Source organism: Salvia splendens, chromosome 11 (assembly GCF_004379255.2).
Source record: "Salvia splendens isolate huo1 chromosome 11, SspV2, whole genome shotgun sequence".
Taxonomy (NCBI): Eukaryota; Viridiplantae; Streptophyta; class Magnoliopsida; order Lamiales; family Lamiaceae; genus Salvia; species Salvia splendens.
In genome coordinates, this window is record NC_056042.1 from 21,947,342 (window position 1) to 21,963,130 (window position 15,789).

Here is a 15,789-nt window from a genome sequence, read left to right on the forward strand (position 1 = left end):
TGTGCCAAATCCACTTAGAGTGAGAGAGAGGAGTACATTTTTTAAAGTGTATATAATGATATTAGTTTTTATTTTTATTGAAATATTTGGAATTTGTATTCATTTCTTTACTCTTTTTATCTCTCACAATTTATTCATTTATCATATCTATTTTATTTTCATTTAATTCATTTAACATAATTTCTTAAAAATGTTCGTAATGATAATATATCTTATTTTCCATATTTTAGTGTTCTAAAATATTTTGTGAATAGATGAGTAATACAGAAATAATAATTAAATGTTATAAATATTTTGCTAAGGCCATACAACTCTTTAATTCTTCTGGTCCATACATTATTCAAGAATTTATTTGACCCATCGTTTAATTAAATTGCCCAGCCCATTCCTTTTGATTAAACTAATGGTCCAAATTCTTGGTAATTGCCAAATATGTAGCCCAATAAAAAAAAGTCAGCCTTTTCATTTTCACCGTAGCCCATCATTCTCCCTCTTCATTTTTTTTATATTTTTTTAAGGTGGATTAACAATGGTTCCCCATCTACCCAGAAGTGACTCGGATCACCGGCCTAACGGTCGAAGGTGAAGCGTCTTACCACCGAGCTGCGCTTCGTTGTCTTGGAGGGGACCAATGGGTCCACCTACCTTCCCGGGTCCAAACCGGTTAACCTATCTTCTCGCCCAAAACTTACCCTAAGATCAATCTCCCTCTCCTCCTTCACGCCGTCGCCGCCCTTGCCCCTATCCGGCCAGCACGACCTCGCCGAATGTGAAGGCATCCCTCTCCTCCCCTCTTCTCCTTCACGCCGCAGCCGCCATCCCTGCCCGGCCTACTCCACCGTCCTCCCTCGCTCGTCTCTCTCATTTGCACAGGCATCGGGGGAGTGCGTCGCCGTTTTTTGGATTCTAGATCTGAAATAGGTCGTTTCTCTTGCAATTCTTCGCAACTCTTTTTTCTGTTGGAATTTAAACAGAGAAAGTTTGTTGTGTGAATGAGCCTTTATATAGATTTGTTATATAAAATGCTTAATTCGTCTCTCATTGCATTGATCAAGGTAGTATCTTCTCGGAGAAGACAGAATATAGATGGCGTATGAGTTTTTTGCACTTTTTTTATACTCCCTCCGCCCCCTAATTGATTAATTGTCTCTCTCTTTTCCATTTTAGCGTGTCCTTTAATAATTGTCGCACTTCATTTTTTACCATAAATGGTAATTAGGTCTCATATTCTAATAATTAACTTCACTCACATTTTATTATAAATCAATATAAAAAGTGGGTCTCATATCCTACTAACTTTTCAACCAATTTTTTTTTACATTTTTTAAAACATATTCACGGTCAAAGAGTGATAATTAATCGGGGATGGAGGGAGTACAATTTTATTGTTTTTGCTTTTTAATTTGATGTACAGTATATAATATAATTTGCAGTCTTTGGTCATCTCTGTAGTGTAAATCAATTTCTTCAAAATCAATCTTTGAAAAAATATTTTCGAAGACTCAAAAACATAAAAAGAAAATAAAGGATTGGATTTTCTGTTAAAAAGGATTGTCATTTGTACCTCCCAAAGTCGACATTATTGTCGGTTATATATGCAAAATGTGGTACAACTGTGGTCATTAATCTCTATTCCATTTTCTCGCCCAAACACAATTAGCTTTTATTTTCCCATCAAAAAGGACATTAAAGTCTTTTCACCAAACTACACTTTAGATTAGTAAAGATTTCATTTTTTAGGAAGTAGACAATTCTTCCTTGTAGCCAAGAAATTTGTATTGCTTAATGGATTACAAGGAATTCTTAGCACTTGATGCGCGTTGTGTTTTGTTGTTTTCACTGGATTAGAACAAACTAAAGGAAATATTGTGACAATATTAAGAGTATGGGCATTCAGAAAATGAATTTTTTGAAGCACAAAATAGATACACAAATGTTGTCAGCTCATACACATTTCACCATTTCCAAAACACATTAGAGCCACACTTGTACTTGTCTTTCCCTTCGCACTCCAAGGCCAGATCATCACTAATGAATGGAACTTTCTGCAACAAACAAACAAAGCATTGTATAGCATCATCACAATACCATGTATATATATATATATATATCAAGAGAGAGAGAAAGCAAACCTTCTGGTTGGCAAGATCTTGGCATCCGGTGAAGTTCTCCGGGAACTTGCACGTGCCAAACTGAACGGTGTAGGCACGTGCGAAGTTGGCGCCGCTGGTTGTCAGCCTCTTCTTGTCATTCAATTCCTGCATCCACCAACAAAAAAATCTTGGTCACTCTACCTCACCATTTATGAAATGTGATTATCTTTAGACCGAAATGGCAGCTCTTCTGCCTGCTGAGCCCTGATGAGGGGAAATCTCTGAGATTGTGCGGCCATGGACGGCAGAGAGCTTACTTTCAACGCCGGAGATGGCATAGTTGCAAGCTAAAACGCCGGAATTCATGGCTGCCATTAGACTGATTTTGAAATGATTGTGGTTTATCAAGTGATGTGGATTAAGGTTGATTGTGGTTTATCAAGTGATGTGGATTAAGGTAGTGGTGGGAGTGTGGATAAGGTGAGATTGCTTCACTCCCACATTGGCAAATTTGGCACTTTTCTGTGGTGGCATTTCAATTTTTGGATTCCATAGTGATGGAATCATGCCAATTATAGGCAAAAGTATTGCTTTTCCATCCAATTCAGAATTCAACACAACTATACAAGAAAATGAAAAGATCAAGCTACTCGAGTCGAACAGCTTTGCTTAAATCTAAATAGAATTCACTGGAATGAACAAATAAAGACTATTAATGCTCCTGAAAGTGAATAAGAACAAAATGTCCCTCGCGGTTCGTGGATATACACACTCGAACACACCACATTCGAGGCATGGTTTTAGGTGATCAAACCGTCTTCTTCAGCCTGTCCGAAAAGTGAAACCAAATTGCATTCTGTCGCCTACAAAACCATGTACAAGTTGGGAATTTTAACGTTCCATCTCCATACTACTGTTGAGGGTGAAGGCTGGAAGAACATTGACCAGCAATGCCATGGCAAACCAAAATCTAAGAATGCAATGGGAATCCAATCTCCTCTGCTCAAAACAAAATTGGGCGATTGATCGTGGATGCATCAATATCTGCAAATTATTTGTTCCTGTCATGTAAAGCAAGTTCAAGGCCAACCGAGTTCGCTATCTCTGGCAACCATGGCCGTGTACTCCACTGCCTCATGGGTGCTTCTCCTGTCATTTCTTATCATCCTCCAGCCTCCAAGGAATACCAAATATCAAGTGTCTCATCAAATACACGAGGCAATTTCTATCTCCCTATCAATGTCAAAGTGAAATAATCAACCACGTATAAGCTGGTTCCTGATACTGCAGACTCCTATAGTTACAAAATGATCATTTTAGGTGATACAATCTCTTCCTCTTCCCACTCTCATTAGTAGAAGAATTTTTGGCAGTTCCTGGCAACAATGAGGGCTGTGACTGCCTGAGGGGTGATGTTCTGACTCGTTTAGCAGTCCACTTTAACGGCATATTGTTTACAGCAAGACCTATACTATTGGAACCATTAAACTCCATGAGCTTCTGGACTTGGTCAAGAATTTGAAATGTCCAGGCAGTTGACAGGTCTAGTGATACAGAATCATCGGTTGGCTTCTTCCAGAGGTCCATTATGATAGTTTTTAGTGACTGAAACGATAAGGAGGATTGGAAGAGTGGCATAGTACCACAAATCATATTGACCTTAATCACATGCTTGCATAGGTTTCCTTGCAACGACCATTCACAATCGCAATGAGCAAATTCAGAACCAGGATTCCAAACTAGTTTACTTAGGCTGCTGTCCTTCTGACTCAGAACTTTAGCAAAATGTTGGTCCTTTTCATCGAAGGAAACAGAAGCGTCGGGGATTTGGAGAGCTCGAGACCATGACGTTGAAGCAATGTAATCCTCCTTCACATTTGGAAACAAATCACTTTCATCTGCATAATGGTCAAGCCAGTAGCTAGAGTGCAACTCAGTAGTCAACTTATGAACTAACCAATCAACCCTCTGGAGGGAACCAAGATTCGAATCATCATATAGTTTAGTTTTCAGCTTGATGTGATATGCTTCAATTGCACCAGATGCTTCCTGACTTGCTAGTGGAAGAGTCTTCATTAATTTGAGCCACATTTCTGCAGCATTAAAGATTCATGAGAAATCAAGCAAACATATGCAAATGATAACAGTTAAGACAAACAAACGCGTATGTATTACAGAACAGAGTCATCTGACCAATCTTTGGGAGCCAAGAATCTCTGAAATATTGCATGAAGGAAGTTTGATCAACAAAATCCAGCAAAAGTTCTTCTAAAGCAATAGCGAGATCCATTCCTCCCCAGATGCCGTACACTATTTGGCCCAGACGTTTAAAGATCTCCCTCTGGACCTCAATGTTAGTACATTTCTTAACTATATGTCTCAGCCATGACCTACGAACGCGCCACAGGGAAAAAAGTACAGGGCAAGAAAATGTCTCCCTGAAAATATGAGATAGCCAAATCAATAAGCTGTATTTACCAAATAAAGAAAGTTTGAGGAAAAGAAACACAAGCTAAGCATTTTGCCTTATGGGCTCAATCTGGGCAGCAGCATCGTCAATTAAAAATCCACCGGCTTTCCATCCAGAATTTACTGAGTGAACGCGATCGAGTAGTGATTTCATCCATATAGAAACATCTGGCTTATCAATACTGCGAGTAATGATCCAAGCAACTGGGAGTGCACATTCTCTTGAGTCAAAAACAAGAAGGGTGCACAATGGGTACTGCAATTAGAGTAACACGTAATTTGAGAGCCATGAATTATATTTTAAAATTATGCAGCACTGAAGAAACACTAATACTTTTATTTGTTTTACCTTTAGTCTCTTAATTCCAAATGTTGAATCAGCTGCTATGATATTGCGATGGCCAAAGCGAATCATTTGTTGCAGCTGCCATTCAGTCTGTATTCCCAAAATTAAAGGTTCATTTTCTGATGTATCTCGGTAAAAGAAAATGGATTTCTTGTTTCGTTCAGCCCACAAACGAATGCTGGCTTCATCGTCTAGATCCAATTCATGAGTGGAACGCTTAATAATCATCCCAAGTTTCTGCACATATTGTGAAGCAAGGGTTTTCACTTTTGGATCAGAACCACAATAGCGTTGAATCCCCTCAATATGTTTCTCCAACACATTTTCCTCTGGTATACCAAGATAAATCATCGACATAGTTTGCTGTTGAATCTCACTACAAACATACGGAATCTTCTTAGCACCAGGGCCTATTGCATCCTTATCTAGGGGACCATGGCAGATAAAACCTGCTTTATTAACATGACGCCTCTCATTATATATAAGAAGCACAAGAGATGGACGGGCATACAGACGCTTCACAACAAAATTACATGTACACCCCCGCATAGATTGAGGCCTGGCTGCACGATTTCGAGTGTTTAAACGATATCTTCTGCTTGGCAACGTACCTCCAGCTTCTCCATAATTTTCAGGGCCAAAAGAACACCAATACCTTCAAACAAAAACAACTAACAACAGCGTTGGAAGATGACTCGGAAACTGAATACAGGCATACAGGCTACAGCAATGGTAAATTTATTCGCTTGCATAAAGGGAGTTCAACAAAATGATTGATTTACTTTTTTTCATAAGGAATACAGGGTTTTGTAAAAGGTTTAAACCATTAAAGTTAAATAATAAAGATTAACATATTCCGACTAAATGGATGAAAACCTAAAGTGACTGTTTCCAAGCAATTCTGAAATAGTATACAGTATCATTTTCCTCTCTACTTAGTTGTATGTAAAATCTACTCCATGTTGTTAAATGTATTTTTAACATATAGTATCGTATAGGGGCCAAAGTGGATTCATTCAAAGCAAACAACTACAAACATGATCAGAGATAAGCATATCTTCTTATCTACCTTCTCCAACATACTATATGTTTGCCTAACTATGCAAGAACTAAGAATGAAGTGTGTGTGTCATTTCTATTCCATTGTCCAACCACATCAGGATATATATGTTAAAATCTAGTAATAGCACTTCTATCTTACACAGGTCTTCATTGTTTACCATACTGCAGTTGCAGGAATTGAATTGGATTAGTGGTCAATAGTAGACTTTAGTATTTTATGTATTCAGAAAACTATATTAGTGCAAAAAATGGTGCAATCTTAATTGTTTGGTCAGTCACATATGAACCAAGTTAAGTCCAAGCAGAACCAAACAACTAAGTTAATAGATGTATAAATAAATCTTCTAGTTTCCTTTCTGTTATTAGTATATATGTTATGACCTAGTTTGTTCAATACTTCATTCATGTCATGTAGGAGTAGAGCTGATTGCTAGCTTCTGGATCCAATGAATGTATCAAAAAACAAGCCATGAGTGAGAACCAAGTGGAAAAAAGAAAGTGTGAGGGAGGGAATCTGTGTTTTGGACGCTTAAGCAAAGTCGAGTCTACATAGACGAAAAGCAAGAATATTTTGTTCTGTGTGAAGCTATTACCCTTGCCAAGGCACACGTACACATCCATTTTATGCCAGCCCAATAAAGCCATTTCAAATGAAAACATCCTAAATGTTGACAAAATACAGCAATTTTATATAAAGCATCAACCCGTAATCCCAAATGGTTGAGATAATTTAATGCTTAGATCAGAGTCATGAAACCAATTTATGACTAATCGAGGAAATGCGAACATAAGGAAAAGCAAATTGACTACTTACAGCCTATACTCCAAATACTCATCATTCTTGTATTCCTTTAAGCTTCCTTTGGATCGTTTTCGACCCCTCTCGATGTGGAACCTGGTTGGGCACTCAACATTAGAACATTCTCCAATGATGAAGGCATCAACCCGATCATAAGGTATAAGAGCAACATCATCACATCGCTCTGCACTTCTAAGTTTAACCCAATCTAGATCGGATGAACTGAAATCTTCTCCAGGGGGATCTTGCACTTGGAGATTATCAATGGATTCAATTACATCCATCTTCTTCAGTTTAACCCTTCAACTTTCAAAATCTGTGACTAACCAATGGGCAGCATTCACTTTGCATAACTACAACAAATAACAAATTAATTAAAGAGAACAGAATATACACAGTCTATAAACAATTAATTGTATTTCTTACTTGCATCATTCAGAAAAACAATCACTATCTAGTTCATGAAATTAGCAGAGTGGTAAATTCATTTAGCTGAAATGAATATCGTATAATTAAACAAATTAACGAAACAGCAATAATTCAAGAGTGTAAACAACCAAAATCGCCAGTAATAGGTAAATGGAAATCATACGGATACATTTTTCACGATTCAGCACAACAAATCAAAATAATTTCAACAAGAGACAAGATAGATTGGACATGTGATGGATTCAGATTGATGTCGATCGGGGATATTCTCACCATAGAATTTAGACATTGGTAGATGAAGTTGGAAGTTGAAGTCTACGAATTTGTATATTCAAGTCTATATTATTTTATACGTGTATGTATACAAATTTTTAGGCACGACATATGATTTATATATAAAAATGACCTAAATCAGGGCAAGCACGCTGCAACGATAATTAGAATTACAAATTTCTGCAGAGGTATAGAGACACTCCTAAAAATCATAACCAGGAGTTGTGTTAGGAAAAAGGTAACTTACAGCTCCTCCATCTCCATGCTAATAACACTCATACTTTTGTGTGTGTATGAGAGAGAGGCTGAAAATTTGAAGGGGTTTAGCGTTTAGGGGTTGAGAAACAAGGATCTTTCTTGCTGAAGCAAGATTCTCTTTCTTCTTAGAGCATTCATGTCCGCGCTCTTACCAACGAGTACGGATATGGGTCCGGACCCACTTTTACTCTTTGCCCTAAACCAAGAACACAACACCCACATCCCTGCTCTAGATCAAGAGTCCCACCATTCTATTATTCAATTTAAATAAAAACATTTTCACAATATTAAAATTTATTAAAAATAACCGAAATAATATTACAAATTACAAAAATATTAAAAATTACATAATTAGAATCCTAAAAAATAAAAATTACATAATTAAAATCCTAAAATTTAAAAAGTACATAATTAAAATCCCAAAAATTAAAAATTACATAATTAAATTCATAAAATTTAAAAAAACCCACTACTCGTGGCCGAATTTCGCTCAAATCTGTTTGATTAGGTCTTCTTGTAGCTCAACGTGGGTTCAGGTATCACACATTGTGTGCCTTATTTCGAACCTCTCACCCGCCGTCGTATGCACACCTCAGCGTGGGGGAGACCTCGCGGTTGAGCTTCCAACTTATCCTCGTCGTAAAAGCTAGCCGCCCTCGGTCCTTCGTCGGCTATAATCATGTTGTGCAAGATAATACACGTGTACATGATGTCGACGACATTTTTCACGTACCACAGCCGAGACGACGCCTTCACAATGTTGTGCAAGATAATACACGTGTACATGATTACAAATTTGTATATATTTAATTATATATGATACAGTAAAACAGTTCGACCAGTGGTTGAACCGGTCCGACCAGCTGAACCGTGAACCAGTAGTTTCGCCGGTTCGCTTGCCGGTCCGGTTTTTAAAACATTGTATGGACCCCACATTCCACTAACACTACTTCTCTCTTACTTTTTTCCCTTATCTCTTTTTTACCAATTCCACATTAAAACCCCTATCTCTTGTTTTATCTCTTACTAACACTACTTCTCTCTTATTTTTTCCTATTTTTCGTGGACGGAGGGAGTATAATAGAATGTGCGTGTAAAGAGTTGGTGGAAAGTGGGGTCCATTTACCAAAAATAGAAAAAAAGCAAAGTGGATAACTTTTCACGGACGGATTAAAATGGCAAAACTAGACAACATTTCACAGACGAGGGGAGTATCGATTTTGCAAAACGAGTAAAAAAAAGAAATTACTCAACTATCTTTGGACGGATGAACGAAGTACTAAACTTTGCTTCGCATTTTATCTTCGGCTAAAATGTTAAAGCTTTGATCTCCGCGGTGCTCGATCCCAATGTCAGCCTTAGGGTTCGAAATTTCGAATCGGCTACTTTGTTTTTCATTTTTAAGGTTTGACATATATTTTGAGCAAGATAACATTCTTTCTTAGCTCAATGATCTAGAATTGTGCTGACATTTTAACAGCTCTAGCAGATATGAATAAAAAAAACTTAATGGCAATTTTAAATTATACACATTTAATGATCCAAACTGCATTCTATTATTTGTTTGATGACAACAACTATATTTGTTTGAGTTTTGATCCAATAATATAATTTTATAAGTCGGATATCAAGAATGAAACCAACAACCATGAAAAATCCTTGTCTCCACTCTATCAAAATCACCAAACAGTAGTCTCCAAACTCAACATACGAAAACAAACACGCTCCAGAATAGATGAAATAAGAGAGCAAGGTGAGAAAAGCATAACAACATAAGCAACCACTCTTTAATCTGAACTACCAATTCCAACCCTGAAAAAGTCCATGAATTCATAACCTCCAACACTTGCAGAATTTGCATCAGAGATCATGGAATTGCCATAGCTTGGGCGAGGACCAAGGCTACTCGGGATGGCCGTCCCAACCTGGGTAAGATATCCACCCATGCCATACACAGACGAGGAGCTGCTAATCAAGCCAGGCATCACACCCACCATGGGAGCCGATCCATGATAGTTTGTTCCTAGGCTGGAAACACCAGAAAAATGAGAACCAACCATTGAAATGCTCAGGTTTTGAAACAAACCTCTAGATTCATTGTCCAGAGGGACATGGGGATCATTTCTGGGAGGGAAAGGAGCAGATTTCCGAGTCCCTGCCAGTATATGGTACTGGTTCTTCACTTGGTTATCTGTTCGACCAGGGAAGTAATGGGCAATGACAGCCCACTTGTTTCCTAATTGTCTGTGAAGCACAAGCAGCCTTTGCTTCTCTTCTACGCTGAACGGTTTCTTATCAACCCCTGGGTGTAATTGGTTGAGCCACCTTATCCTACAGCTCTTCCCTATGAAGAAACCATATTTACCATTAGGAAAGTGAAAGAGACTGACATGCATAATACAGAAAGGTCTATGATAAAGTTTCACACACAAGGGAACTAATACCTGATCTCCCTGGGATATGAGTTGCAATTTGATCCCACTTCCCCGGACCATGCATCTGGACAAGGGAAGTTAAGAGGTCGTCTTCCTCCTGTGTCCAGTGCCATCTTCTGCAAGTCTTTCTGCTCAAGCTTGCTCCGCGACTGGTTCTCAAGGTTGCCATTGCAGAAAAATAGAGCCTCTTACAAGATGATTAGTTATGTCTGTGGCGTCTGAAGTGAAGTTCAAATCATAATTTATAGGGGAAAAAGGTAAGAGAAATGCATCGATTCATAGCTGGAGAGAAGTAAAGTTCTGAAACTGATTTTGTCACTTTGGACGAATTACATATAGGGGAAAAAGGTAAGAGAAATGCATTGAATCAGGTCTCATTGTCAACGCTTGTAATGGACGCTCGAGTAATCTATCATCGTAAATGACTCAACTCTGTGCGTCAAGACAATTAATGAGTTTCTGACTTTCTGTACTTAAAGAGCTCACTAATGTTATCTCTAGACACGCCAAAGGAATCATCTCCGATATATAATGCGAAGAAATGCATTGGTTGCAAACTTTAATGCTACTTTAATACTGTATAGCTTTATTTATTTCAAAAATCATTAAAAGGAATAAATCTATGTGAACCATAAACACATTGAAGCACCCTCGATTCTATTATCTCACGGGATAACTGAACACAATGAAATAAAAGGAACATAAGCTGTGAGATTTTAAAAACACTGTGCAAGCAAACCTCCTTGTTGGTGCATATCAGTTTCAAAATGTTATTTATTGCTGCACCAACAAAAAAAGCAAATATCAGAGATAAAAAGTTGGTCAGATGAACACTTTAAATTGCAGGCTTGGATTGCTTGTCCGTTTCGCAACAATATATTAAACAACCCAGGAGAGTTAATACTGCACAATCTGGCAAGTAAATGCGAACTGCCTATTTTTTAAAAGAGGTAGTAACACTTATCACAGCCTTCTCACGGAATGATAGACAGGAGCATGAAGAAAATTTGGTCATCCATTATTGCAAGAAATTTAAAGTAAGATGAAAAATGCGACCAACTTCTAAGAGAAATCCTGAAACAATGTGATATATTACATCATTCATTGCCTTAAGATTGTTTAAATTGTGAGAAGTGCCTAAACATTCTACTGTTTGAGTTTTCTGAGAATATGCTAGCAACAAGCTCCATAAATAAATAACTATATGAAGAATTTTGACACAAGCTACGGTCATAAACTAGACTTTAAAGCTTGAAACTTCTTTTTATTTTCTTTCCAGTACCTTACAGCCTTCTCATGGATCTATAGACACGAGCATGAAGAAATTTTGGTTGCAAGCCATTTAAAGTAAAATGAGAACTGCCACCATCTTTTAAGAGAAATCCTGAAACAATGTGATGCATTAAATCATTCATTGCCTTTACCATTTAAATTGCCACCATCTTTTTAGTAACCTACTTTACATATCATTATGTATTCAATGAACTAAACATCCTACTACTAAGTTTCCTGATAATACACTAGCAACAAACTCCATAAATAAATAACCATATGCAGAAATTTGATACAAGCTATGGTCATAAACTGGAGTTTAAATCTGAAACTTCTTTTACTTTTTCTTTCTTTACTTCTATTTTTATTTTTAATTTTATATTTTATTTTCAACACCTACAGGTGTAACTTATTTACTAATGTTCCAGTAACTTACAGGTGTTCCCGTTAGCAAACAATATCTGCAGCCCTGTGCATCCTTTCAACCACTTGGAGGTTGCAGACATGTTCTTGAAAGGAACTTATTTGATAAAAAAATGTTTTAATTGCTCCACAAGTACCATAGCTGTTCCTTTAGATACTTGACCTGTAACATCATTTTCCATATTGAAATTCATTAATAAACAGAAAGAACTTCTGCAAATAAGTAAATGGTCAGTACTAAAACTTGATGAATGTAACTCAGTTGTGAGGTATATGTCACTCCCTTATTTTCCTGTCAATTTCATTCTTACCAGTACACTTTCGCAGATCTCGCGGAAAGGAAAATATAAAGGAAAAAGGATTAGAGAGCCTGATTGTTCCATCCGGGAAATTTTTGTACTGTGGACAGGAATAAGATACATATCTATATATGTAATTGTCAATCCTGGGGTGTCATCAGAAAGATACTTGGTTTAATAAACATAAACCAAGTAACTGGTCAATTTGCGAGTGTGCAGGCGAAATAATCAGCACTCTCACTGAAATTCATAATTATTGGAGCATAAAAAGAGAGGACTCACTTAGTGAACATTCTTTAGTTCAGTACCAGGCTACCAGCTTCACTCCATCCATTCTTTCACCATTGAAATAATGGTGAAAATCTCCTTATCATAAGTACTGGTAGGGCCCCTTGCAATTTGTTCCAGAAAACTAACTTGTTTAATTGTTACCAATTGATCTTCGGATTTTACAAATGGCTGCTGCATCTTTACATTCATGTAGGAATGCCGAATAGGGGAGACCAATCGTCGCTTGTCTAAATAATGTGACCATTAGCCTTGTGCTTGGAGAGATCGATTCAACCGTTTCTGCTGGAAGGTGGATGACAAAAGATCAAGATTGTGCTTCTGCATAGCAACTGGAAATTTCGTCCTGCACATGCGGGCAGCCTAAATTTTATTTGATTCATCTTGAACTAATAATGACTCTACAGTTTTAATATCAAGAAATATGCACAGAGTTCAGAGAGTCATCAAATGCTTGTCGATTTTAAAGCAGTGCTTCTTAACATAATCCAGCTCCATAGCCCTGCTACTAGACGTTGATGCCACTACCCATTTAGGTTCAAGAAGTCGCAAGGCCCAATCCAATTCTTCTCTGGATGAGTGTATTCAGTAACAGATGTACCAAATTCCACATATATCTTTGACAACTTGATCGACTCTTTGCTTTTACATCTTCCAAAAATCCTCATTACAAGCATACCATGTGAAGAAGTACATATAATAAGATGTCCGTGCTGAAAACTGGCACAAGCCTCAGCAATCTTCGCTCCAGCTCTTTCAAATAGTTTGGGGAAGCCATCAAATAGTAGGAACTGCAAAGATGGATCTTCTGATATTATCTCAGGGGCTATAAGTTTAAGCAAAGATTTTGGCTTTATCCACATATATCTTCTCACCAAATGTTTGCGACACCTTGACAAGTATTTCTTCTTGACCTCATGCCAAATACACCACATTGGCATCTGGGGGGTTTTCCATATACAGTTAATAACCTGGTTTGCAAATGTTTATATTCACACATAAAAGAGAAGTCAGTATACCTACTGAATTAAGTATTTCAAAGGGATAGGGGGCTTATACAAGAATTGTAATCTTAAACTTGAAAAATTCTCTATCCAATTATACATACCTTCTGTATAGAGATTTGGCTACAGTGATCATCATATGTCTATCATTTTACTCACTACTTTTCATTAAGTCAGTTTACCAAAATCTGAAGTTTGTATACAAATATGGAAAATTCTGAACACAAGAAATGCAAACATATAAGAAAAAGAGCAATACAGACCCGGTCAATAATTGGCATCAAATGCAGTGACAACAAAATCACCATCTGGATCCTCAATCACCAAAGACTGTCCGACCTCAATACCAAGGAAGATCAGAAAATTCAATTTCTAGAAATAATAGGCGGATAATAGTTGTGGTGAGGAGCGTGAAAATTAGCCCAAACAAACGGATTACTCAATCGATTAGACGGTTAATCGAAAATGAATTTGGGTGTTAAGAGCTCCAAACCTTGAAATCAAAGTTCAATAGGAGTACGTGATAAAGCAGAGGGATAGAAATGGAAGAAGATGGAATATAGCAGGGGAAGGTGGAGTCGATGGCTGGGAGATGCCGGAGAGACGGTGGCGATGGAGAGAGTGTTGAAATCAAATTAATGATTCACATAATTCATCACACAAATAATCATACATGTTGAATAAGATTGATAAACTTAAAGCGGAAGCGTACATGGATTTGGATTCATGATTTGTTGATGATTCTAAAGTATGGAATGGATTCATGATGTTGTTGATGATTCTAAAGTATGGAAATTAATCTTCTTCCTAGTGACAACGCTCTTCTCACAGATTCTCTGTAATCTGTAAGTCTTGAAAATACGTCAGATTAACAGGAATGAAAATCTGTTAACCTATTTATAGGTTGCACTTGGGGACCATAACCATGTATTTAGAGAATAAGTCTCTAACTTTATTATAACTTTAATTTCACCCATAACAAAATTAAAGTTATCCAAAGTAGTATCTGCACAACAGTCCTCATACTTTTATAGATAATCGATTGACCCTATAAATTATATAACCTTAGTAGATCACGTAATCGGGTCAATCAATAAATAATCATAAATATTATATAATCTTTAGACTATTATGTTGGACCATATTAAAATGTTCCAACAGAGAGGGCTACATTTTGTCCGAGTGTGTATTTAAATTTTCAGTTATTTATACTTCAAAAGTATATAGTAATTCAAAATTTTAAATAAAAAAGTGTATAAAATTTATGGGTGAACAAAAATACTCGAGTTCGATGATACAGGTCGTATTCATCTGATTATCTTAGTATATTTATTATTTTATTTTTATTTTTATTTTTCTAGAGGTTTATCTTTAGTATTATCTCCGTTCTCGTGAAAACTTAATTTCCTTTTTAGTTTGTCTCACGAATGATGATCCAATTTTATTCCTTCTGTCTTACTTTATTCTCTGTATCTAACACACAAAGTAAAACGGCATAAATTCTCGTGTCACCCATATTGGAAATTATTTATCATCATATATTCAAAAAAATATAATTGAATATAACTAAAGCAAGATATTCGAACAACATGTATTTTACGTAAAACCATAAACATAATAGGATCGAAATATACCTTGGTGATCCATAGCGGAAGCGATTGAGGAAGGAGGAGACGAATTCCTTGAACCTTTTCTGGTGTAGTATCCCAACTCCAACTCCAAGTCGATTTGTTTCTCTCTCTTTCCCTCGTTTATGTGTTCTCTGTAATGTGTGTGATTTGATGAAATCACCACACTTTATTTGTAGGTAGAGAGAGAACAAACCCTAATTATCAAACTTTAAAGCCATTTCCATCAAAAGAGCTATTAAAATAATTAATATGGATGTTTCTTATTCATCAAGAATATGAATTGATACTATTAATTGATCACAATCAATTCTAATCAAATCATAAATATATGTATGCACGTTTCTTTCCTTAATAATCAAAGGAATCAAATAATCCTTTCACTTAATGACTCAATCAAATACGCATACATATACTATAATTATGTTAATATATTCTCATTTTCCTTTTTAGCAATACACTAATAGGAAACCTATATATTAGTCAATAGTTAATGACTAATTAGGAAACGACTATTTAAATCAATATATTCAATTGATAGTTAATTAAGGAAAATGTGTCTTATACCAAGTTAATTTACTATATTAAAAATCCAATTCTATTTAGGATTCTATCACATGTCACATATGTGAGACATAAAACTTACATTCTCTCACTTGGCGAACATGTGGGACACAAAGTCTTCGATTCTCCCACTTGTCACACGTGACA

The 15,789-nt window shown here is 36.6% G+C and overlaps 3 protein-coding genes across 15 annotated transcripts; all 3 read right to left on the minus strand.

Moving 5' to 3' along the window:
• Nucleotides 1-1,699: 1,699 nt before the first annotated feature.
• On the minus strand, nt 1,700-2,543 carry LOC121755903 (photosystem I reaction center subunit N, chloroplastic-like). The gene is made up of 3 exons (XM_042151347.1): nt 2,411-2,543; nt 2,133-2,258; nt 1,700-2,045 (listed from the first exon to the last, which is right to left on the minus strand). The coding sequence occupies exons 1-3, from the start codon at nt 2,429-2,431 to the stop codon at nt 1,956-1,958; spliced, it is 237 nt and encodes a 78-aa protein (XP_042007281.1). The 5' UTR covers nt 2,432-2,543; the 3' UTR covers nt 1,700-1,955.
• A 127-nt stretch (nt 2,544-2,670) lies between these two features.
• LOC121755902 lies at nt 2,671-7,848 on the minus strand. 3 transcript variants are annotated; one of them, XM_042151346.1, is made up of 7 exons: nt 7,719-7,848; nt 6,785-7,122; nt 4,912-5,563; nt 4,619-4,818; nt 4,287-4,531; nt 4,051-4,186; nt 3,730-3,962 (listed from the first exon to the last, which is right to left on the minus strand). In XM_042151346.1, the coding sequence occupies exons 2-7, from the start codon at nt 7,051-7,053 to the stop codon at nt 3,863-3,865; spliced, it is 1,602 nt and encodes a 533-aa protein (XP_042007280.1). In that variant the 5' UTR covers nt 7,054-7,122; nt 7,719-7,848; the 3' UTR covers nt 3,730-3,862. The 3 variants fall into 3 exon arrangements, with proteins under 3 accessions (XP_042007277.1, XP_042007279.1, XP_042007280.1); XM_042151343.1 differs by having other exon boundaries at nt 2,671-4,186; XM_042151345.1 differs by lacking the exon at nt 7,719-7,848 and having other exon boundaries at nt 2,671-4,186; nt 4,912-5,579; nt 6,785-6,889.
• Nucleotides 7,849-9,321: 1,473 nt separating this feature from the next.
• LOC121754195 (transcription factor MYB56-like) lies at nt 9,322-14,107 on the minus strand. 11 transcript variants are annotated; one of them, XM_042149562.1, is made up of 6 exons: nt 13,714-14,107; nt 13,322-13,417; nt 12,441-13,237; nt 11,873-12,022; nt 10,174-11,548; nt 9,322-10,073 (listed from the first exon to the last, which is right to left on the minus strand). In XM_042149562.1, the coding sequence occupies exons 5-6, from the start codon at nt 10,331-10,333 to the stop codon at nt 9,517-9,519; spliced, it is 717 nt and encodes a 238-aa protein (XP_042005496.1). In that variant the 5' UTR covers nt 10,334-11,548; nt 11,873-12,022; nt 12,441-13,237; nt 13,322-13,417; nt 13,714-14,107; the 3' UTR covers nt 9,322-9,516. The 11 variants fall into 11 exon arrangements, with proteins under 11 accessions (XP_042005496.1, XP_042005493.1, XP_042005492.1 ...); XM_042149559.1 differs by having other exon boundaries at nt 11,873-12,304; XM_042149558.1 differs by having other exon boundaries at nt 12,171-13,237.
• Between the last annotated feature and the right edge of the window lie 1,682 nt (nt 14,108-15,789).

What these genes read in the sequence shown, in the direction of transcription:
- LOC121755903 (XM_042151347.1), bottom strand. Translation starts at nt 2,431, where the DNA reads ATGCCATCTCCGGCGTTGAAA. An exon ending in TGCCATCTCCGGCGTTGAAA is followed by an intron (nt 2,259 to 2,410) that starts GTAAGCTCTCTG and finishes TGGTGGATGCAG; the next exon opens with GAATTGAATGACAAGAAGAG. An exon ending in AAGATCTTGCCAACCAGAAG is followed by an intron (nt 2,046 to 2,132) that starts GTTTGCTTTCTC and finishes TGTTTGTTGCAG; the next exon opens with AAAGTTCCATTCATTAGTGA.
- LOC121755902 (XM_042151343.1), bottom strand. Translation starts at nt 7,053, where the DNA reads ATGGATGTAATTGAATCCATTGATAATCTCCAAGTGCAAGATCCCCCT. An exon ending in GCCCAGATTGAGCCCATAAG is followed by an intron (nt 4,532 to 4,618) that starts GCAAAATGCTTA and finishes TCATATTTTCAG; the next exon opens with GGAGACATTTTCTTGCCCTG. An exon ending in TTCTTGGCTCCCAAAGATTG is followed by an intron (nt 4,187 to 4,286) that starts GTCAGATGACTC and finishes TTAATGCTGCAG; the next exon opens with AAATGTGGCTCAAATTAATG.
- LOC121754195 (XM_042149562.1), bottom strand. Translation starts at nt 10,333, where the DNA reads ATGGCAACCTTGAGAACCAGTCGCGGAGCAAGCTTGAGCAGAAAGACT. An exon ending in TCATATCCCAGGGAGATCAG is followed by an intron (nt 10,074 to 10,173) that starts GTATTAGTTCCC and finishes GTTTCTTCATAG; the next exon opens with GGAAGAGCTGTAGGATAAGG.